This window comes from Taudactylus pleione, unplaced genomic scaffold (genome assembly GCF_031769625.1).
Source record: "Taudactylus pleione unplaced genomic scaffold, aTauple2 ptg000256l, whole genome shotgun sequence".
NCBI classification, from domain to species: Eukaryota; Metazoa; Chordata; class Amphibia; order Anura; family Myobatrachidae; genus Taudactylus; species Taudactylus pleione.
The window spans coordinates 14500110-14524464 of NW_028284658.1; the positions used below are offsets into that span (position 1 = coordinate 14500110).

The 24355-nt window shown below is 48.9% G+C and overlaps 1 protein-coding gene across 3 annotated transcripts in view; it reads left to right on the forward strand.

Moving 5' to 3' along the window:
- Window positions 1-24355, forward strand: part of RBL1 (RB transcriptional corepressor like 1) — a 170647-nt gene that overhangs the window by 90295 nt on the left and 55997 nt on the right. For all 3 annotated transcript variants that reach the window (XM_088480668.1, XM_088480670.1, XM_088480669.1), the window contains exons 8-12: window positions 2500-2686; window positions 2940-3106; window positions 12736-12848; window positions 15678-15781; window positions 15989-16126. In XM_088480668.1, coding sequence (XP_088336794.1) covers window positions 2500-2686; window positions 2940-3106; window positions 12736-12848; window positions 15678-15781; window positions 15989-16126 — 709 coding nt within the window. The remainder of the gene's footprint in view (window positions 1-2499; window positions 2687-2939; window positions 3107-12735; window positions 12849-15677; window positions 15782-15988; window positions 16127-24355) is intronic.

A 24355-nucleotide genomic window follows, 5' to 3' on the forward strand; every position in this document is an offset into this window, starting at 1 on the left:
GGCTCCTTGGAAATACCGGATAATATGCTCATATGCCTAATCATTCCACCATTGTGTGAGTAATGGTGATCATGAACGTCTGACTTGATTGATTTGTTGAGCTCTGAGTAGACTATTGCACTGATTCAGAATATTTATATATTTTAAAATTTCTGTGAATATTGTTTTTATTAAATTGTATTTTATTCTATATTGTGCGTATTTTCTCAAACAAGCTCTCTATTTGATTTAGATTTTGACTTTTTAGCAGGTAGCATATCCTGCTGGTTGAGCTGCCAGTTTGAGTAAGCATTTGTACTGATTGGTTGAGAGGCGCACAGTTCTCTTCATTGTGTGCCCCACATAACACATTATTCTACACAATTAGTAGTGCCCCTCCAGCAGTCTCTCTCCTCCCCGTGTGCCATCAGCGGCAAACAGGTGTGCATTTGGGGCCAGGTCGCCAGCTGGTGCATCTGCAGGCAGCGGCAGAAATGGACAGACAGCGCCGGTGCAATTTGAATCTGACGCCGGGTGCGAGGCAATCTGTGCTGGCGGACTGGCAGCCAATAAAGCTGTTTGGCTGCCAGTCCGCAAGCTCTGATTGCCTCGCAGCCGGCAGCGCTGTTTCTCTCCATGACTGCCTGCCAGTGCACCAGCTGTAATCAAATCAACATTGCTCACACCCAGGCCCCCCTCGATGGCCCTGACTGGACCGGCCCACCTTGTGTGCGTGACTGGGTGCAGGGGGAGCAACAGACCACAGGCAGCTCGTGCACCATTGCAGCCGCACCCACTGTAGTTATGACACTGTTTGCAAGCATGTTTTCAGGATCAATGGAATGGTGTCATAGGCCAGGACAATGTAAACAAAGGCTGCAGGTGTACTTCGGGGTCCAGTCTTCAACCCGTGCAACGCCGGGTATACCAGCTAGTTTAATATAAAAGGGAACATGTTAATGTATTTGGTATTTTTTAAGTTGGTGGCGTAAAGGACACTAAATGTGTCTCAAGTTCCATGAAAGTCCATCTAGAGTCTGACACTTTAAGAAATATGTTTAAAGTCTACAGCTACTTGAGTTGGTGGTGGATATCCAGCCTGAGTGTCCTTTCTGCCATTCTGTTTTCCCTAATATTACCCTTACACGTTCCTGTACTCTCAGATACAATCTCTCAACTACCTGGGCATAGTTTGGTTGTAGTCCAGTGGTCTGGTAAGTGGACGCAGCCAACCTGGGCTCCACGTGACCTGCAACTCTGACGCCATCTTGGCTTCCCTTCTCCCAGCGTGCAGGATTTCTTGGCGTCCTCGGGCTTCGCTCTCCTGCAGTGGGGAGTCAGCCGGTGTCCTGGGATGCTGTGTCTGGCTGTTCCTCGTTCAGTTCTACTGGTCCTCTGTTTTGTGTGAAGCGACTGTAGCCCCATCTACTGCAGTGGTACCACCAGGACGTTCTGGAAGTGTGGTTCTGTCCCTGCTGGGTTGGAGCCTGAAGACTCTTGAACTAACCTGCCATCCTTTATTGGCATTACATTGAGTCTACTTACCTGTGTTGGGTGTTTCTCAGTGAGCCTGCATATCTCCGATTTTACATTTTCCCCTTCCTTGCGGCCCCATCTCAACTTCCCAAGGATTGTCTATGTTGCTTTGGTCAAAGGCTCTGAAGTGCTTTTCTTGCTCAGGTGCTGGGGATGCTTTGGGCTCCTCTGCATCTAGCTGTATTTCTCTGCACCCAAGAAAACATCTGGTGACTTGGAAATCACTATGCCATAGCTGCACCATGCCAATACCTCTTCTCAGAAAGACAGTTACAGGCAAATTGCTGAAGCCTATTGACATGGCCAAAGGGTTCTGAAAGAAATCCCCACATTTTTTTTTTTTGACGCTAATTGAATACGGCCATAAGTGCTTGCAAAGGTATTTGAATAAAGTAGCAGATGAAGCATAACGACAAGTAGCAAAAATCACTCATATAGGACCTTTTTCTTTTATTTTTATTTTTGCTTTTCTTTCTACAGTCCTCTCAGTTAAATCACAAGGTGGAGTGATCACTACACGAGAACAAGGAATCCACAGGACTTTTATTTATTTTATTTACGTATATGCTGTCAGTTCCATGTAATTTTCACTTAACTTGCCTATTCCCCCTGGCAGAAATGCTTTTGCATATTTAGAATGAGGAACAAGCCTTTCAAGTGGCAACAAATTGGCTAAGAAGGACGTGGTACACAAACAATATCGAGGTGGCAGAATGGACATTTTGGTGTTTTAATATAAGGCTGCAAGGTTAAGTTTAGGATAACTATTGATGATACAGTTACTTCCTACATAGCCTCAACATATAGGCATGGTTCAGTGTACGCTGGTGAGGAGCAGAGTGCTTAGGTAATAGCTGGAATCCTCCAACCCTGACCACAACCTCTTCCCAATCTGTGATTTCTCTCTGAAGTCTGTATTTGTATCCATTTTTTTTGTTCACTACCTTCTCTGAACATTCCTTTCTGATTATGTCCCCTCTACAGTAAAGCCTTGAATAAAGAGTATGAGGAGTTTGTCCTTACAGTAGGAGACTTTGATGAGCGGGTGTTTCTTGGAGATGATGCAGAAGAGGAGATTGGGACCCCCAGGAAGTATTTGGCAGAACTTCCTATAAGCAACTGCACACCAAGGAAAAAGGTGGAATCCAACCTCCACCAGCATTTTGAGAAGGTAGTTATTGATGGCTCTTGGCAGAATATTTTTATATGAATAGTGCTGGCTTGCGAGTTGAAAGGTTTGTAAAATGCTTGTTTATGATCAGATGATGTGTAAGATGTGCCACCTGAAATAATCAAAGCCTCAGAGAGAACATTTGGGAAGGAATCAACCAGAAAACATATTACCTGGCTTCAGCATCAATGTGACTTGTTTGTGTTAGTAGATTGTTTTGGTTCATAGTAATATATTGTTTTTCACCCCACAGAGAAAATCCTTTGCTCCATCAACTCCACTGACTGGTAGAAGGTACCTGAAAGAGAAAGAGGCTGTAATCACTCCTGTATCATCAGCAACACAATGTGTGAGCAAGCTGCAGAGCATGGTGACTGGACTTAGAAATGCTCCTAGTGAAGATCTTATAAATGTCTTTAAGTAAGATCAATATCTAACCTTTCATTTTAAGTAGCACAGTGTTTATGCTGTTGAGTAGTTGATGTGTAATACTAAAAATACTTTGGAGCCCAAGCAGAGTTGAGCGCAAGTTGCCCACAATTTCTCCTGCTTTGCGGGCATGCATTGAAATGTCTACATTCACCTACAGTATATGTAGATTATATGACCAAACCGTCCCTATCCATATACTTAATTTGATAGTAGTAGTCATTATCAGTGCGCATTTGTGCCAGCCATATCTTTCTTGTAAAAGATGCACCTGAAAACAAGCATATTTATGCTCATCTCTGCATAGCTTGATATTCCGTTAACACTTCTTTAATGCACTTAGCCTGTGTGTTAGCTCAAAGATACGGCTCAGATATGCCTGGAGATGCGATTCATAAGCACATGACTCTGTATTGCTAGTGTTCTGTTTCTACTTCAGGGTCCATAGGGGGTCCACAGGGTTGACCTTGGGGTATAGCTGGATCTGGATCCACGAGCACCACGCAGTTAAAGCTTTTGCTGCTCCCAGGATGCACTATGGGTCCATCCTCCTCTATACCCCGCCCCCAAGCCACAGACACCTCAGTTTTAGTTGGTGCCCGGTCGAAGTCATGTCACCCTGACGCGGTGGGGCTGCATAAGCAGCCCCTAAGCTTATTTTTATTTTTAAAAGAAGATTTTATTTATTTTTACTCTTCAGAGCGGCAGCATCAGACTGTTCATCTGGATGTCCACGCTGCCGCTCCAACATCCCCGCTGGTGCTGTGACGCCAGTACTGATCTGGGGATCGCAGCGGGACCCCGGAGTCAGTACTAGCGTGGCTCCGGGACCTCCCACGGACTGCTGCCAGAATCACGGGGCCAGGTAAGCCGCGTGCAGCGTATCGCGCTGAGCGCGGGGGTAAGAATGCAGTCTTTAGCCGCCGGTCTCTGGGAACAGACCGGCGGCGCTAGTAGCAGCGGCGGGCTCTCCCTTCACTGGAATACCCCGTGTGACCGCTGGACCACCAGGGTATAATTGCTGGAGGGGAACCAGCGTCCCTGGGGTTAATTATTAGCCAGGGGAGGCAGCATTCCCTGGTTTAGCGGCTCCTCCCCTCAGCCCAGCGCGTCTTCTCTCATGCGTGCTGGCGTCGCTGGGCTGTTCCTCCTACGGCCACTCCTCCTTAGAGCTCTCCGGCGGCCATCTTCTTGTGGCAAACGCAGATCTCCCAGGCGGTACATGGACCGGTCCCCCTGCGTACCTCTCTCCTGCAAAAGGACTGTGTTCGCAGCGCTATAGCTATCCCCAGACACTGAATCTGGGAGGTTAATTGTAGCGAAAGGTGCAGTGAGTATAACTTCCTGCATGGTATGTGACTTTTGCTAGTGCTGCTGTCTGTGCTAATGTCTGCTGACTGTCATCTTATCACTATCCCTTTCCTTCTCCTACGGCCCGCAGGTGTGTGGGGGAGGGGTGTTCTTTCTGTGTACCTCACTTATATAAATCTAAGTATTTGAGGTCAGTCACATACAGTGTTGTGCTACTCAGTGCCATATTGTGGGCTGTTTGTGTTGCATACTTGGGAGTGCGCAGGTGTTATACGCCTCACCTCTTTTCGGTGATACATAATTATTGCAAAGTTATTGTGTCATGTCTGATGAGGAGAATGAGCGCTCCGTGGCTCCTGTGTTGTTTTCCTGCCGACGCTGTTCGGCAGGGGTTGATGGGGTGGATTTGTCTCAGGACGGTCTCTGCAGGCGGTGCCAGCTGGTACCTTGACCCTCTAAACCCCCGGTGGCGCAGGATCCTCCTTGGGCGATGTTTTCACAAGTGCTGGCATCAATCGCGGACCTTCTTGCGGTCCCTTCTAGGGCGTTGCCCCAGCCTACCATTCCCCGGGTGTTCCGTATTTGTTGCAGTCTCCCCCCAGGTCTCAGACTGTGGGTCCTTATTCGGGGTTGCCTGTGTACGTACAGTCTCCCACAGTGACGCAGCAGTCAGTGGTACCGTTTCAGGGGTATCCTCAGGCTGTACCCCCTTGCTGGGTGGATGTCCTCTCCAGCTCTGTTCAGAGCCTGGCGGCGGCGGCTTTCCAGTCGATGTTACACAGTGATTTGCCCCCAAAGGTGTCCAAGCGACCCGTTCCGGCTTCACTGGCGGCGCAGTACACGGACTTGTCTTCGGATGACTGAGAGGTACATGAGGACTCTGTCTCGGATGCCGTGGCCCAGGATTTGGAGACTAAGTCCTCCATTAATGTGCCGGCATTGGTTAGGGCGGTGCGGGCCATCCTTTATATAGAGGAGGATGTGCCGGCTCCCAGGTCGAAGTATCCTAATTTTAAAAAGGCCAAGTAGCTTCGACTGTTTTTCCCCTGTCCGACCAGTTGACGGATCATATGGTGGGGGCCTGGCAGTTGCCCAGCAAGAGATTCCAACCACAGAAACGGTTGGCATCCAACTATCCTTTTCCTGAGGCTCATTGCAGGAAGTGGGAATCCACCGCAGGCAGGGTTTCCCATGTCACCCGCTTAATTAAAAGAGCTACTTTGCCATTACCGTCTATCTCCTCCCTGAAGGATCCCACGGACAGGAATGTGGAGACTTGTTTAAAGTCTATCTACTCTCTCTCTGGGGCAGTGGCCCGTCCGTCCATGGCCATCTCTTGGGTGGCTAAGGCCATTGAGAGCTGGGCCAACGCTTTGGAAGATACCTTTCCGGACAATGCTCCGGATATCTAGAGAGCGTTGATAGGACAGATGAGAGATGCTGCTTCCTATATTGGGGAAGCATCGTTGGATGCAAGCCTGCTGACCTCTAGGGTGTCGGCTGCAGCTGTGTCGGCGCGTCGGTCTGTGGCTGCGGTCCTGGAGGGCTGATGCGGATTCTAAAAAGGGCCTGGAGGCCTTACCTTTTAATGGAGAGTTGCTGTTTGGTCCAGATTTGGACAAAATAGTGGATACTCTGGCTAAATCAAAGTCTGCCTTCCTCCCTTCGGCTTCAGCGCCGGCTAAGGTGAGGAGCTCAGCTTTTCGGTCCTTTCGGGTTCAGGGAAAGGCCAAGGGTCAGTCCTTTCCGAGGCAGTCGGCGACTAAGACAGCCCTTCTTCCAAACAGGAAGATAAACCTTCTGCCTGATAGGACGGGCCTCCCTCTGGGGGACCCCAGAGTGGGAGGCCGACTTCTTCAATTTGCCCAGTGCTGGCATAATACTACCACGGATGCCTGGGTTCGAGAAGTGGTCTCCCAGGGGTACGCCCTGTCTTTTCGGCACAGACCGCCCTACCAGTTTTTCTGCACGAGTCCTTCTCAGGACAAAACCAAAGCTTTGCAGATTCAGGAGGCTATGGATTCCTTGCTGAAAGCAGGGGTTATTGTTCCCGTTCCTCAATCACAACGAGGGATGGGGTACTACTCTACTCTGTTTCTGGTGCAGAAACCCAATGGTTCTCATCGCCCTATCCTCAATTTGAAGTCTCTGAACAAATTCCTCAGAGTTCCCAAATTCAGGATGGAAACGTTGCGTTCCATCATTCTGGCGATGGAACCTGGAGATTACATGGTCTCCCTGGATATCCAGGACGCCTACCTCCATGTTCCGATAGCACTTTCGCACCAGCGGTATCTTAGGTTTGCTATCAAGGGTATTCACCAAAGTGATGGCAGTCATGGCCGCACATCTTCGGAAACAGAATGTACGGCTGCTGCCGTATCTGGACGACCTCTTTTTGCTGGCGAGCTCCCCGGAGGTACTGCTTCAACATCTCCACGTGACGATCTCTTGTCTGCAAGCGCACTGGTGGTTGATAAAATGGAGAAAGTCCTCCCCGATTCCATCACAGCGGATGGTTCATTTGGAAGCTAGATTCTCGTCAGCAAAGGATCTTCCTGACTCCAGAGAAGGTCTCCTCCCTACAGCTGCGGATACACAGTTGCCTGAGCAGTTGCCTCCTGTCCGGTCCATTCAGCTATGAGAGTTTTGGGGTCCATGGTGTCTGCATTCGACATGGCGGAATTTGCCCTGTTCCATTCACTGCCCCTGCAGGGGCTGATTCTATCAGAATGGAACGGGTTACCTCACCGCCCCCGCTCTCAGATGCTGGTGTTGTCCCCGGACGTTCGGCAGTCTTTGGCTTGGTGGCTTCAGACAGCTCATCTGGTCGAGGGGCGCCCTTTTGGATCCCGGACTGGGTCCTGCTCACAACAGATGCCAGTCTCCAGGGTTGGGGGGCAGTGACAGGCTCGTTGTCACTTCAGAGTCGTTGGTCTGCGGAAGAAGCACTTCTCCCCATCAACATCCTGGAACTGCGGGCGGTGTACAGGGCCCTGCAGTCGTCCGGCACCGCTCTTCAAGGAAGGGCGGTTCAAGTTCAGTCCGACAACGCCACCACGGTGGCGTACATCAACCACCAGGGAGGAACTCTCAGTCGGGCTGCGATGTCGGAGGTGTCTCGCATCCTTGCTTGAGGGCGGAGTGCTACATTCCAGCGATCTTGGGGGTCTTCATCCCCGGAGTCCTCAATTGGGAGGCGGACTTCCTCAGCGGTCACGATGCGCATCCCGGGGAATGGTCGCTTCTCGCAGAGGTGTTTCAGCTACTCGTGGACAGATGGGGGCTGCCGGAGCTGGACTTGATGGCCTCCCATCACAATCACAAATTGCCCATTTACAGGTCAAGGACAAGAGACGCAGGCGCATGTCTGGTAGACGCGCTGTCGGTGAAATGGACGTTTCACCTGGCGTATCTGTTTCCTCCGATATCCCTGCTGCCTCGGGTCCTGCGGAAATTCAAGTAGGACTGTGGCACGCTCGTGCTGGTGGCTCCGGCGTGCCCCAGACTGCCTTGGTACTCCGATCTGAGGAGCCTCTTCATCGATGCTCCGTACCTTCTTCCTCAGCGTCAGGACCTATTGTCTCAGGGGCCCTACTTTTACCCAGATCTGGGTCGGCTGTCTTTGACGGCGTGGCTCTTGAAACAGCCGTCTTAAGGTCTCTGGGCTTCTCGGGTTCGGTTATTAGTACCATGCTCAGGGCACGCAAGCCTGCTTCCGCACGGATTGACCACAGGGTGTGGTGCACTTACTTTCAGTGGTGTGAGTCCAGAAACTATGATCCTCAGGTGTTCCGAGTTTCTAGGATCTTGGACTTTCTTCAATCGGGTTTGGACCTGGGCTTACACCTTGCCTCCCTGAAGGTGCATGTGTCCGCACTGTCCGTGTGGTTCCAGCGAAGGATCTTTACGCTACCGGATGTTCACACTTTTTTCCAAGGTGTTCTCCGAATCCAGCCTCCTGTGGCTTCTTGGGATTTGGTGGTGATTCTTCGGGTCCTGCAGGTTCCTCCTTTTGAGCCTCTTGAGTCTGAACTCAAGTGGTTAACGTTTAAGACCGTTTATCTCCTGGCAATTGCTTCTGCCAGGAGGGTGTCAGAATTGGGGGCACTTTCCTGTCGCCCACCTTTACTGATTTTTCACCAGGACAGAGCGGTGCTTCGCACTCGTCCTGAGTTTCTGCCTAAAGTGGTTTCGAAGTTCAACATCAATCAGGAACTGGTTGTGCCAGCTTTTCAGTCTCCTGATCTTTCAGCTGGTGAGGCTTCCTAGGATGTAGTCCGTGCACTTAGAATCTATGTGGACCGAACTTACCTTTGTTATCTCTGTTTCTACGAAGTCCATAGGGTCCACAGGGCGCCCGTCCTGACGCACCTGGCTTCATATGGGCTGTGTGGCTGGTCACCGGTTTTCAGTCTCCCATTTCTGTGAGTATGGTTTCTTGTGTGTTCCAGTCTTCCTTCTCTCTGTTTAGTCTCCTCCTCCTGCCTTGGCTGCTTACCAACTGAGGTGCCTGTGGCTCGGGGGCGGGGTATAGAGGAGGATGGACCCAAGTGCATCCTGGGAGCAGCAAAAGCTTTAACTGCGTGGTGCCCGTGGATCCAGATCCAGCTATACCCCAAGGTCAACCCTATGGACTTCGTAGAAACAGAGATAACAAAGGTAAGTTCTTACCATATCTCTTGTTTTTTCTTCTTCATTTGTCCAAAGGACACAGGGACTACGCTGGGGTATAGGCTGGCAGATGGAGTCCGAGCACATAGTTAAATTCTTCAGTAACGTGCAGCCCTGGCTCCTCCTCCCCTATAGTCCACCCCCAGCTCATGCAGGCCAGTCTGAGTTTGGTTCCACAGGAGCGTGTACCTCTAAAAAGGGGCTGCTAATGCAGCCTCATATTTTCTACAGAATTATTTATCGGAGGTCTGTTCTGCCACTCCTCCAGCCGGACGCTGGTGGCACCGCCAGGTAAGAACGGCAGGGAGCTGCATCAACACGGCTGTCACCGCCCGTGAGGAGACCACCAGTTGTGCTAACAAAGTGGGAGGCCGGGACGCCCGCACCCTCGCTAGGCCACCAGGGCACTTGAAGGCAGCAGGGGGTCTGCAGTGCTGGCGGCAACATTGCATTATACAGAGCGCTAAAGGGCAAGGATCTGATGGATACTGTAGGCGGCCATTGCCCTGGGGGGATCTGTCAGCAGGGGGAGGTAGGCTCTCCCCGTTAGCACCTCCCCCGGCCCTTGGTGTGATTCCTCATAGAGGCTTCCCGCCATGAGTTTACTCCTCCTCCTCTCTTCTCACTTGCACAGACGCTGAGCAGCCATTTTACAGAAGTGCTGGCTACAGTTTGTCTCCAGAGATGTTTGGCTCCTGTATACCTCAGGTCAGGTTATACAGTCTAGCTCCATCCAGCCGACTGGGGTTGGATTGTTGAGTATTATATGCCTATTATGTTGCATTGAATGTGACTGTGTGCTTGTTCTCAGTTTTCACACTATCTATTTTTCATTACTATAGCTGTGAAAGGGGTTAACTCCCCCTCTGTTGCCCACTCATTTTTAACTTTGTGTGGCCCCTACATTCAAGGCACTGTTCCCTATTTGGCACCCTTGTTATATAACGGTGTGTGGGTCCTTTCTTTGGAACACTGTAACGTGTTTTACAAGAACAAAGCGCCCAAGAAAATGGAGGCTCCTTTGCTGCGTACATATAGATCTTGTTCTGCAGGTCTTTCCCCACAGGATGCAGTCCAGTATGGTCTCTGTATCTGCTGTTGCTCAGGCACGCAGCGAGATGTCCTATGTACTGCTTCCAACCAGGAACCGACATGGGCGGCGAACTTGTCACAGGTATTCTCGCAGTTGGTGGATCGCCTTACAGCTCCCGCACCTGTCCTTCCTATTTTGGGGGTCCAAGCTGCCCCAATTATGCAGCCACATTTGCAGCTGTCTGCGCTTGGACTCCCATGGATGAGCACCTTCTCACTATCCGTGCAGGACTTGGCACAGGTGTCTGCCTCCTTTCAGCAAATGCTGGATAGGGCCCATACTTCTGGACGCAGAACTTCCAGGCATGAGACCTCTGTCCCCCAGATGGTTTAGGTTTCTAATTCGGAGCTCTCCTCTGACCATGAGGAGGATTTTTCAGGTGCCTCTGAGGACGAGGCCTCGTCTGTTCAGGAGGAGCCTCTTCCTCAAGTAGATATTGATGCCTTAGTTAGGGCAGTTAGATCGGTCCTTTCTATTGAAGACGAGGAACTGGTTCCTAGTCCCAAGGCGACGATTTTTAAGCGCCAGAAAAAGGTCTCAGTGGAGTTTCTTAGATCCGAACAGCTTGAGGAAACGCTAGCGGAGGCTTGGACCGCTACAAACAGCCGGTTTCGGGTTTTCCAAGCACATTGCGTCCTTTTGCCCAGTACCTACCGAGGAGCGTAGCAAATGGGAGTATGTTCCTCCTGTGGACGCGCACATTTCCCATCTTATCAAGAGTTCTACCCTTCCTATTTCCAATACGGCTTCCCTCAAGTATCCGACAGGCAGGAATTAGCAAAATTCCCTTCAGGGAATCTATGCTCATGCAGGTGCTATCTCACATCCGGCCATGTTGTCTGCGTGGGTGGCCAATGCGATTGGAGCTTGAGCGGGTGCCCTGGAGGAGGACGTTCAGTGACGTTCTATTTGGGCCAGAATTGGATAGCAGCCTCTAGAGCTTGAACGTCCTCCTTTCATGCACAAGGGAAGGCCAAGGGGCAGCCTTTTTCTAGGTCCCAGAATTCTTCCACTAAGACCTCCAAACTCAGAAGCAAGCAGTCCTGGTCTACCAGACACCTGGCTGCCAAACCAGCCGACAAGCCTACCGATTGACGGGGTGGGCCTCTCCCTGGGGGACCCCAGTGTGGAAGGCAACCTTTTTGCTTTTCTCTGACGTCTGGTTGACAACATCCACGTCAGACGCTTGGGTTCGCGGAGTAGTCTTGTAGGGCTATGCTCAGATTTTCCGGTGGTGTCCACCGGCACGGTTTTTTACCACAGGTCTTCTGGGAAAAGCAAAAGCGCTTGCCCTTTGGTCTTTCCACGGCTCCTCGTGTGTTCACAAAGGTCATGGCAGCTCACTTGCAGCGCATAGGTATCAGATTTCTCCCTTACCTGGATGATCTTCTTATCTTAGCCAGATCTCTGGATATGCTCAGGGAGCACCTTTGCCTCACAATAGATCTTCCAATTGATGACCCACCCGTGCAACTGTAAAAGTCCTCCCTGACTCAGCCCAGGAGATGCTCCACCTAGCAGCCCTGTTGGATTCACTGGTTCAAAGAGTGTTTCTCCCAGTGAACAGGATGCGAGGGTTCTTACTTTTATCACCGGGTGTTAATTACCACCTGCATACGGATCCTGGAATCTCTGGTCTCCACCTTCGACATGGAGTACGCCCAGTTTCACTCCCGGCCCCTCCAGGCAGAAATTCTGACTCATTGGATCGGATCCCATCTCCAGCTGCAGACGATTGTCCTATCTCGGGAGGTTTGTCTCTCCTTTGCGTGGTGGCTCCAGAGCTCCCACTTGGACAAGGGTAGCCCCTTCTGGATTCTGGACTGGGTCCTTCTCACCACGGAGGCCAGTTTTCTCGGGTGGGGAGCTGTAACCTGCCAGCAGTCTTTCCAGGGTCGATGGATGGATCAGGAAAGCAGTTTTCCGATCAATGTCCTGGAACTTCAAGCTGTTTTCACAGCTCTGTCAAGCTCCGCAATTCTTTCAGCATCGCCCAGTCTAAGTACAATCCGACAACACGACGGCCGTCGCTTACATAAACCATCAGGGCAGCAGTTGCGGTGCCATGAAAGAGGTCAGTTGCACACCTTGTTGGGCGGAGCATCATGTTCCAGCTCTGTCTGCAGTTTTCTTTCCGGGGATCCAAAATTGGGTAGCGGACTTTATAGGTTGTCAAGCTGGTGGGGGGGGGGGGCTGTGGTTGCGGGAGTGGGTGTGTGTCTGTGTGCTGGTTTCCCTCCTCGCTCCTGCCTTAGGCTTGTTAACTTGACGGGGGTCGGGGTATAGGGGAGGAGGATCCTGAGCTGCACGTTGCTGAAGAATTTTAACTGCTTGGTGCTCAGACTCCGCCTGCCAGCCTATACCCAATGGTAGTCCCTGTGTCGCATATGGAGTTTGAAGAAAAGAACTTAACAGGTAAGACACAAGTCTCCTTTTTGTGAATATGCAGTGTTAAAATGCAAAAGAAATGCTCTGCAAATGGACTTCAACTCTCCATGAGCCTTTTCTTATGTTGTAACTTTTTTCTTTTCCCTCACCCTAGATCATGTGCTCGCAACCCCATGGATAATATATTGAATACTGTGAAGGATATTGGGCAGCGGTTCTGCCATCATTACACTCAACCATCTGGAGATCAAACTGGTTCTCATATTGGTGGGATTTTAAATTGTTTTTATATTCACCTAGCAATGCTGAATATATCTAGACCATTTCAAAGTGATTTTAGTATTGAACTATTTGTGGATCTCCTAATTTAAAACCATATATTCAATTGGTTACTACTGTGTTACTGTGGTATATATTCTATACTCTATCTGGAGAGTGATAAAAATGTAATCACTTTGGAATTTAGGGCCTTATTCAATTGGCGGCGAAAACGCCCCCTAATAATAAATTACCAGCAAAAAAACGTAAGTTGCGTACTTTGGCGAAAAATGACCACGCAAATTTTCTCCAGTTTTTTTTTTGCTTGTTGCCGTATTGGCGAAAATTTCACTTTTTTTTGGCGAAAGCGGAAGTTTTCGCCAATAGCGCGAAAAAAACAGGTGTTTTCCCCGCTAATTGAACACACCCCTTAGTTGGTTTAAACTTTGACACCCATCTGTGTCAGTGAGGCCTTGAGAAAACTTAGTGAACCATACGTAGGCGTTTGCGGCCATTGCCGCTTGTTCTGTCCATGTTATGACTAGATTGATAGGGAGATTGTCTGTATTATTTTGCACCCAACTGATGTAATAGGGGATTGGAAATCTATGAGTGGAGATGGTGGCATGGGATAATACAATTCCCTTCAACTAATATCATGTGTATGGTAATGCTAACCCAAGTAATTAAGGGGAAATATACTGATTAACGCAGTACCAACATAATACCCATTTGTATCTAACATACATTTTGCAGCCATATATGGGGAGCTATAACATCTATCTTTAATTGATACAATTCAGGTGCTCCTACAGGGGGTGCCACAATGAACAAATCTTATTGCTATAAACACTCTGTGCAGTATATGAGGACTATTGATTAACCCTATACTGACACGACACCTGCCTGGACTTTATACAGAATTTATGTAACAACCCTATAGCCCTACAGGGGGAGCTACAACAACTGTTTTGATTAATTATAACTCCTGTAGAGGGCGCAACAATAAGCAATTTTTATTGCTAAGAAATTACTGTATAATATACCATCTATACCAGGGGTTCCCAACCACCGTCCTCAAGGCACTCTAACAGTCTAGGTTTTAAGGATTGCCATACTTGAGCACAGGTGACTTAATTAGTTCCTCAGTTACTTTGATTTGACCATCTGTGCTCAAGTATGGTTATCACTAAAACCAGGACAGTTGGTGTGCCTTGAGGACCGAGGTTGGGAATCACTGATCTACACAGTTGTGTCTAATTATACAATTGATGAGTGAATTTCATACTCTATGTATCCTCTAGACATTTTGAATCCAGATAGGATTAACCAGACAACTCAGCGATAATAATTAATGTAATGTTGATGCAACAACTGTTTGTATTTAATACACAACCCATTAATTAATAATACAGTCCTATAGGGGGTGCCATAACAATTATTCGTAATAAAGCTTAAATATCCCTATAGGGGGCGCTGAAAACAACAATATTTGTTGGTACTCAATTCCCATCAAATAAGATAGTTAATACAAAACTATATACCCCTACAGGGGATGCTGTAGCATTACTACTGGCTGATGATTTATATCTCATACAACCACATGGTTGGTTGATACTTTTTCCCAATAGGGGGCGCAGCACTTTTTAATAGAATATGGATGCATGTTCCCATGTGACACACTTCTATAATTAGAGACGTATTCCCCTATAGAGGGCGCTGTGAATATTAGTTTAAATCAGTAAATATTATTATTTATTTATTAACAGTTTCTTATATAGTAGCGCTTTACAATTTGATTCAACATTAACATTATACTGGGTTGTAAAAGACATACATACATGAAATACATAAGGGTAAGAGGGCCCTGCTCGCCAGTTTACAATCTGTAGGGAAATAGGTGTTGAAATATCATACAGATCCAACTGCACACCATATCCTATAGATGGTAGTGTATTGTTGGAATTTGTATGAATATACTGTCTGACTAAGTACAGATATAATATATTAACTTTTATTATTGTATGAGGTTAATTGACAATATTACCACCTATCCACATTTATGGGTTTTTTATTGGAAACAATGCAGTTGGGAGTGCATTATTTGTAATGAAGACATTATAATCCAACGAATAAAATTGAATGATTAAATAGCACAACGAAATAAGGACATGGAAACAAACACAATATTAAATATTAATTATTTAATACCAACAAATTCTAGAATTATATTTACATGTGTGTTTGATATTTTATTTTTTATTAAATATTTTACTAATGAGGCTAAGTGAATTTTAAATATTTATACATTAAAAGTTATATTTTAATTTAGATTTTTCTATTTGTGCGCCAACAAAGAGACAGTGCTTTTCTTCTTTCCTCTCTTTTGTATATCTTAAATTACGGTCTATGGCAGCACCCCCACAGGATAACTATACATTTGTAATTTAATATTGAATTGGGGCCAACATATAAACAACCCTTTCTTTCACCTAAACCTAGTGCAGAGGTGTTTCCCTAATCCCCCATCCCCAATTTAAAAATGTTCCAGCATAACGCACATATACAGTCTCCAAACACTTTAGTTCTTTCCCACATTGTGAGGGAGGAGAGAGTGGGGAGTGCCCGGGGACAGCATCTAGTCGTCTGTCTTATGAGATTGACTTCATAATTTCCCAAAATTCCACATACCTTAATAAAAAAACTAGCACCTCTAAATAAATGTGAAAGCTGATGGTAACCACACCAACACTTTGCATACTACATAAAAATTGTAATATATAAAGTATAAAATTCTTTATTGCTTACTACATTTCAAGTTGTTCCATTTTATTTTAGATTTTGCTGTTAATCGTTGGAAATTGGCAGAGATTTTGTACTATAAGGTCTTAGAATCCATTGTTGTCCAAGAAATGAAGAGACTTCATGGGAAGGATTTGACGGTAAAATGAACAATTATCTTCCCTTGTTTAAGCCATGCTCTTTAAATGCAGTGTTATAAATTATAATGATGTAAAGGTCTCATCGAAAGTGTACATGTTCATTCTGTAAAATGTTTTTATATAAAGAGTTCATGTAAATCCCTCATTTTGTTCATTTGTTTGTTTTTTTTGTCATTTACATGTACAAATTAAATTTTTATGTTTTAGGCTTTACTGGAGCAAGGCATATTCCACCAGTCACTGGTGGCCTGCTGTCTAGAAATTGTGCTTTTTGCTTACAGTTCTCCCCGTATCTTCCCTTGGACCATTGAAGTTCTCAATTTGAGTCCTTTCTATTTTTACAAGGTATGTGTAGTCAGACTGTATGAGTGAAGAGTTGCACATCCACAAAAAAATGTTCTTATGTTTTTGCATGCAATGGCTTAAGTTTCTTTGCCAGAAGTCTGGCCTTTTGCCTCAAGTTGCACTATGCATAATTTTACACACGTTTGTTTTTATATATTAAAATGACAGACAAAAGATTGATATGAAATCACATGCAAACTCAATATAATAAATTAAATACTAAAGTTTGTAGAGTTAATTGCTTGTGAAATTGAGTAACCAAGAAAACAAAATCACAAAAAATTATAAATGACTTATGGTGCATACACACGGGACGATCAACAAAGATAGCATTGTCGTTGTATGATCTCCTGGGTGTGCTGGATGTTCGATATCGAACATCCAGCACACCATGAGCCCACCAATGATGGCTAACGACCCGCGATCAACATTCGCGGGTCCCTATAGTAACCTGGTCGATATCGACCAGGTTGGCCTGCATGCACGGGCGATGGACGATATCGTTATCGTCCATACGTGTCCGCGCATTGCAGGTCGTTGGCCGCCAAAAAAAGCACGATATGAACGCTAACGATACAATCGATTATCGTTCATATCATCCATTTTAATCGTACGGTGTGTATGCACCATTACACTTCTGTTGTCTTTTTTCATACAATTATTGTTATCCTATAATTATGTCGACAAACTTTTTGGCTTAATTCTATACCAAGTGTGTTATTGTTTGGAGATTTTTGCAGAATGAAATATGTATATTTTCTGCATAGGTTTCGGTAATTTTTACACTTTTTTTTTTTTTTAATTACTAGGTACTCCTGTGTCTGATTACAGGGTTAATTTTCTTTAATGTGTATATTGTATCAGACTCTTATCTGACATGGCTGAGATGTAATTACAGGTCTACCACTGGATGTATTTCAGCAGTAGTTGCCATGGGCAATCAGACACACACGGTTGCACATCCCTGCAGTTTGTGTCACTGATTTAGCAGAACCAGTTTGGGCTAGATCCCTGGCTGTCTATTTCTGAATTCACACAGCTTGCTCACATTGAAGGCAATGAGAAGAACCGTCCCTCCGCTGACTCTGTGTTGTTAGATCCCATAGTTCTGAATGTGATCGGTCAGATTCCTCAGAGACTCCACCAAATGATTGGGCGCAAGTGTGGTTGTCTAAGGCCACAACTGTTCCAATTCCTAATACTACAGGGCTTAAGGATGATTTCTCTGAACACATCTGTTCTTTCTGCTGAATAAGGGACTACACTGTACAGTCCCTTTTAGAATTGTATAATTGTGACAATATGGATCCACCTTCTGGACTTGAGATCTTTCGCATTGTAGGTTCCAGAGTCTGTTTTATAGCGTTATGGCAGCGCTAAGCAATCTATTTCATGGGCAGCCTCTGAGCTGGAGAAAACCTACAAAGAAGATGCTACTAGGGTGGCTTACATCAACCATCAGGGAGGAACAGAAAACTGTTTTTCACAGAAGGAAACAAGCAAGATAATGCGCTGGGTAGAACAGGCTTTCCTGGCGATTTGTGTCTGTGTTCATTTCAGGGGTGGAAGACTGATAACTTGAGCAGGCATCTCCTGTACAAATATTCAGTTTCTCTTTTGGTGTTCTCTGATTTTGTCCTATGGGGATTGGTTTGAAGGGGAAAAAAAATAGCGTAGTTCCCTTTTAGACGTGGGAAGTTGTGGAGAAGGACTTAACTATAAGTATCTTATCTTTTATTTGTTTCTTTTTCTGTGAACCCCATTTCATTATCACTGTTATTATAAACAATAACAATTAGGCTGCATATGACCCCCACGGGATAAGCCTATAAACGCTATTCGTAATACTCTGAGCTTAAAGAGTGAACAGCTAGGAATGTTGTTCATAAGTTACATTTTCCCTGCAGCCAAAAGCCATAAAATATCATTAATGCATGCACCTGGCTACCTGGATGATCTCCATAACCGCATCGTGATTAAATTGATGTTAAACAGTTTAAAGTTTAAGCTATTAAATCATTGTGTAGATATCAATGTTTCTACTTCAGGGTCCATAGGGTATCCACAGGATACCTTGGGGTATAGGTGTGACGTCAGTCGCAGGGCACCAAAGAGTTAAGCTTTCAGCCTCCCAGGATGCACTAGGTCCCCCTCCTATACCCCGCCCCCGGGCCAAGGCACCTCAGTTTAGTTTGGTGCCCGGCCGGAGTCGGGTGCACCTGTTGGAGTGGGGGCTAGAAGAGCCCCTGAAGCTTTTTCTTCATGCAGCTGTGGCTGCACATCTGGATGAACAGCATGGACAGTCAGTCCTGACGTCCATGCTGTCTTCCCTACACCCCGCCGGTACCAGAACGCCGGTACTGATCCGGGGATGCTGGTGGGCGTCTGGGGTCACAGCTAGCGGTGACCCCAGATGCTCCGGACCATGGCCGGATTCAAGGGGGACAGAGGTAAGCAGCGGGGTCCCGCGGTGGGTCCCCGCTGATCACATGGTCCTAAGTCCCCAGGCAGGGGGCTCCCTGGGGACTGGCTGCAGCGTGGAGCCAGGCGACCAACCTGCGCTTCCACTACCCCCTGGGACAGCGGACCGCAGCAGAGCGGTAGCGCTGCGGCGTCCCAGGGGTTAAATGCATGCCAGGGGAGCGCGCCTTCCCTGTCTCACAGCCGGCGCCTCCCCCGCTGCACACAGCCCTCTCTGCACTGTGCTGACTGGTCCTGTGTCAGCGCTCCTCCCCCAGGCCAGCTTCTCTCTGCTCCTCGGCGGCCATCTTCTCTGCAACGCATGGTGAACGCTGCTGGAAGTCTGGAAGGAAGCATCGTGGTCTGGGTCCCCCCGCATACCTCTCCTCCGCTGTGGCTCAGGTCTGTGTATGCAGCGCTGTGTCCTACCAGGCCCTGTGTCTGTGTAGTTGAGTGATCAGCGCTGTTAGTGCAGGAATTGTTATTTCTCTGCATTGTATGTGACTGTGCTAGCGCTGCCTGTAACTTTTCTTCTCTAAACTGTCAGCTTTATTACTGTCCCTGTTCTTTCTGCTAAAGCCCTTGCGGTGCGGTGCTGCAGGGTGGTCTCTCGCCTATTTAATACTTAATTGGTGAGAGAGGTCACATACGTGGTGCCATCATGTCTGAAAGTGATTTTCCCCTCCGGCTACAGTGTACCACGTGCAAAGTACCGTTAGCGGAGGGGGAGGGTAGCGCGGAGGGCCTTTGCCGGCAGTGTTTGTCCATGGCGCGGCCTATTACGGTTACAGCACCGGTACAGGAGCCGCCCTGGGCTTGTTTCGCTCAGGCGTTAACAGCTTTAGTGGGCCAGTTAGCTCCGCAGCCCGCGTTTACTCCGATGGGTTTGTCCCAGCAGTCTGTGGTGTCGTCACCCATGCAGGGGTTCCCACGACAATTGGTGGTACCCCACAGTCTCCCTATTTCCCCGCTCCCGGGTTCTCAGGAGCCAGCGTGGGTTAACTCCCTGACAAGTTCTGTACAGCACTTGTCGGATGTGTTGCAAGGGGAGTCTGTGATGCGGTCTCATAAAAGGCCGGTGGCGTCTCTGTCCGCTCCTTATGAGGATGACGAAGGGACGTCTGATGATGGGGAGATTCTAGATCCTTACGATCAGGAACCTCTCCATACTAAGGACGCTGATGCTAAGTCCAAAGTATATATTCCTGGACTTATTCGGGCGGTCCGCACAGCCTTGGTGATTGAGGACGAAGTTCCCCCAGCGGCTAAATCTAAGTATGCCTTTTTCAAAGATGTGAAGGGCGATGCCACAGTCTTTCCTCTTTCGGGTCAGTTGGTGGACCATTTAGAGGAGGCGTGGAAACAACCTGGCAAAAGATACCAGCCGCAGAGACGCCTGGCGGTGGCTTATCCGTTCGCGGATAATTATTTTGCTAAGTGTGAATCCCCTCCACAGGTGGATTCTCACGTGACCCGTCTTGTCCGTAGTGCCACATTGCCGATGCCATCCATGTCCTCCCTTAAGGATGCTACGGACCGCAAGGTAGAAATCTGCCTGAAGTCCGCTTATTCCCTTGCAGGGGGGGCAGCACGGCCGGCTATGGCCATTTGCTGGGTTGCCAGAGCGATGGAGCGCTGGGCGGATTCATTAGAGGCTTCTTTTGAATCCGACTGTCCGGCCGAACAGGCGGAGTTGATTGGCAATCTCCGTGATTCGGCCACCTACATCAACGAGGCGGCTCTAGACATTAGTACTCTGGTGTCTAGAATTTCTTCAGCAGCGGTAGCTGCTCGTCGCACCTTGTGGCTGCGATCCTGGAAGACGGACGCAGATCCAAGAAAGGTCTGGAAGCGTTGCCGTTTACCGGAGAAGTTCTCTTCGGTCCGGATCTGGATAAGATTGTGGCCACGCTGGCGGCAGCCAAATCTGCTTGTCTCCCGTCGGCCGCTGCTCCTTCTGGTTCTGGACCATCGTCCTTTCGGTCATCTAGGGCCCAGGGCAGGCCCAAACCACAGTCGTTTCCTCGACAGGCTGGCCCTAAGAAATCGGTCAAGCCCCGGAAACAGGCATGGAGTACCAGACGTCCGGCCCCCAAGCCAGATGACAAGCCTGCGGCCTGACGGTCCGGGTCTCCCCTTGGGGGATCCCAGGGTGGGAGGCCGCCTGCTGCAGTTCTCCCGGTGTTGGTCGTTCACTACGACAGACACTTGGGTTCTGGAGGTGGTCTCTCACGGGTACGCCCTCTCCTTCCGGCACAGACCCCCGGCTCGATTCTTCACCACGGGTCTACCATCAGACCGGAACAAGGCTACGGAGCTGCGGAAGGTATTGCACACTATGCTCCAGGCTGGAGTTATAGTGCCTGTTCCATTCTCCCAGAGGGGCCAGGGTTTCTATTCAAATCTATTTTTGGTACAGAAACCCAATGGGTCATATCGTCCGATTCTCAACCTCAAAGCACTCAACAAGTCTTTGCGGGTCCCGAAGTTTCGGATGGAGACCCTACGGTCCATCATTCTGGCGCTGGAACCTGGGGACTACATGGTGTCATTGGACATACAGGACGCTATGGCGGTCATGGCGGCTTCTCTGCGGCTGCAAGGAGTCCGCATGTTGCCGTACTTGGACGACCTGTTATTGGTGGCAGGATCTCCAGAGCTCCTGTTACACCACTTGGACCTGACCATTGCACTGCTGCAACGGCACGGCTGGCTAATCAACTGGCAGAAGTCCACTCTAATCCCGTCTCGGAGGATTCTGCATCTTGGAGCCTTATTGGACTCGGGACAGCAAAGGATCTTCGTGACGGAGGACAAGATCTCTGCTTTACAGTCAAGGGTGCGCAGTTGTCTGCACAGCCGCCGGGTGTCCTTACACTCGGCGATGAGGTTACTGGGCTCCATGGTGTCGGTGTTCGACATGGTGGAATACGCCCAGTTTCACTCCAGACCTCTGCAGCACCTGATCCTGTCCAAGTGGAACGGGCTGCCTCAGTCTCTGAAGTTCCAGACGATTGTGCTCACCCCGGAGGTTCGCCTGTCCCTTGCGTGGTGGTTAAAGACGACCCACCTCAACAAGGGACGTCCGTTCTGGGTTCCAAATTGGGTCCTGTTGACAACGGACGCCAGTCTTCGGGGCTGGGGAGCAGTTTCGGGTCCACACTTGTTCCAGGGCAGGTGGACACCGACAGAAGCGGAGCTTCCAATAAATATCTTGGAACTCCGTGCGGTCTTCAATGCTCTCCTGCAGGCACAGCGGTTTCTCCAGGGTCACCCGGTGCAGGTCCAGTCGGACAACGCTACCACCGTGGCCTACATAAACAGGCAAGGAGGAACTCGCAGTCGGGCGGCTCTCGTGGAGGTCTCTCGGATCCTGGTTTGGGCGGAGCGCAATCTTCCGGCCATATCAGCGGTCTTCATCCCGGGAGTGCTAAATTGGGAGGCGGACTTTCTAAGTCGCCAGGACGTTCATCCGGGGGAATGGTCCCTGCACCCGGACGTTTTTCAACTACTGGTGGACAGATGGGGTCTTCCAGAAATCGACCTCATGGCGTCCCGGCACAACAACAAGTTGCCGGTGTACGGGTCTCGCACAAGAGACGAAGGGGCGTCTCTGGTGGATGCTCTGTCCGTCCGGTGGACGTTCAGGTTCGCATACCTGTTCCCTCCGGTCTCCCTTCTTCCACGGGTAATCCGGAAATTCAAACAGGAAGGAGGGACGCTCCTGTTGATAGCTCCCGCGTGGCCCAGACGGCACTGGTTCTCAGACCTTCAGGGTCTGTCCGTGGACAGTCCTCTGCGGTTGCCGCTACGACCGGACCTTCTGTCTCAGGGTCCTTGTCTTCACCCGGACCTGACTCGGCTGTCTTTGGCGGCGTGGCTGTTGAGACGGCCGTCCTGGGGGTTTTCCAGCTCTGTGGTGCGTACCATGTTACGAGCTCGGAAACAGTCTTCCGCGAGGATATACCATCGCGTGTGGCATACGTTCTTCCAGTGGTGTCGACCGAGAGGTTATGCACCGCGGGAGTTTCGTCTGTCTCGGATTCTCGCCTTCCTGCAAGCGGGACTAGATCATGGGCTTCGCCTTGCTTCTTTGAAGGTACAGGTTTCGGCCCTATCTGTCTGGTTTCACCGTAGGATTGCTACAATCCCGGATGTGCGCACCTTTATGCAAGGTGTTCTCCGTATTCAGCCGCCCTTTGTTCCACCTGTGGCGCCTTGGGATTTGGCTGTGGTCCTGAGGGCTCTCCAAGGACCGCCGTTGGAACCACTGGGCTCAGTGGATATTAAATGGCTAACAGCTAAGACTGTTTTCCTTCTGGCCGTTGCTTCAGCCAGACGTGTTTCTGAGTTAGGGGCTCTTTCTTGTAGACCCCCTTTCTTGGTTTTTCATGGGAACAGGGCAGTGCTCCGCACTCGGCCCGAGTTTCTTCCCAAAGTTGTTTCCCAGTTTCATGTTAACGAGGAAATAGTTGTTCCGGCCTTTAACTCACCGGGTCTTTCCGTGGGTGAGGCCTCTTTGGATGTTGTGCGGGCCTTAAGGACTTATGTTGACCGCACTTCTTTGTTTAGGAAGTCGGACGCTTTGTTGTCCTCTATGGCTTCTGTAAAAAGGGTTGGCCTGCTTCAAAGCAAACTTTGGCAGCCTGGATCCGTATGGCTATTTCTGAAGCTTATCTTCATGAAGGCCTACCGGTCCCTCCTTCTCTGAAGGCTCATTCCACTAGGTCTGTGGGTCCTTCGTGGGCAGCTCGACGTGGTGCCTCGGCAGTTCAGATCTGCAAGGCTGCTACGTGGTCTTCTGTCCATACCTTCGTGAGGTATTACAGGTTTGACACCTTCGCCTCTCAGGATGCTTCCTTCGGGCGGCGGCTTCTCCTTTCTGCACAGGAGCGTCCCCACCCTTAAAGGATACTGCTTTGGGACATCCCCAAGGTATCCTGTGGATACCCTATGGACCCTGAAGTAGAAAATATGAGATATGGTAAGAACTTACCCTTGTTATCTCTATTTCTACGAAGTCCATAGGGTTCCACAGGACTCCCGCCCTGTCGCACCTGTGCTGCAGATGGGCTTTGCTCTGGTCACCGGTTTTCCGTCTCCCTCTGGTGAGAATGTGATTCTTGTATGTGTCCAGATCTTTGTTCTCTCTCTTCCTTCTCCTCCTCCGGCCTATGGCTTGGTAACTAACTGAGGTGCCTTGGCCCGGGGGCGGGGTATAGGAGGGGGACCTAGTGCATCCTGGGAGGCTGAAAGCTTAACTCTTTGGTGCCCTGCGACTGACGTCACACCTATACCCCAAGGTATCCTGTGGAACCCTATGGACTTCGTAGAAATAGAGATAACAAGGGTAAGTTCTTACCATATCTCATATTTTAGTCCCTTAATATGTTTGTATTATTGCAATTGTGTAGGATAGCTTTTTTTTTTTTTTTTTTTTTAATTAAAAAGTATTTCTACTTCAGGGTCCATAGGGGGTCCACAGGGTTGACCTTGGGGGGTATAGCTGGATCAGGATCCATGGGCACCACACAGTTAAGCTTTTAGCTCCCAGGATGCACTTGGGTCCTCCTCTATACCCCGCCCCCGAGCCACAGGCACCTCAGTGTAAGTTGGTGCCCGGCCAGAGTCGGTCACCGTGCAGGGGGACTGCAGTAGCAGCCCCCAGAAGCTTTTTATTTTAGGGTAGATTTTATTTATTTTAATCTCTCTTTTTACTACAGATGGCAGCGAAGGGCTGTCTATACAGACGCCCACGCTGCCGCTCTG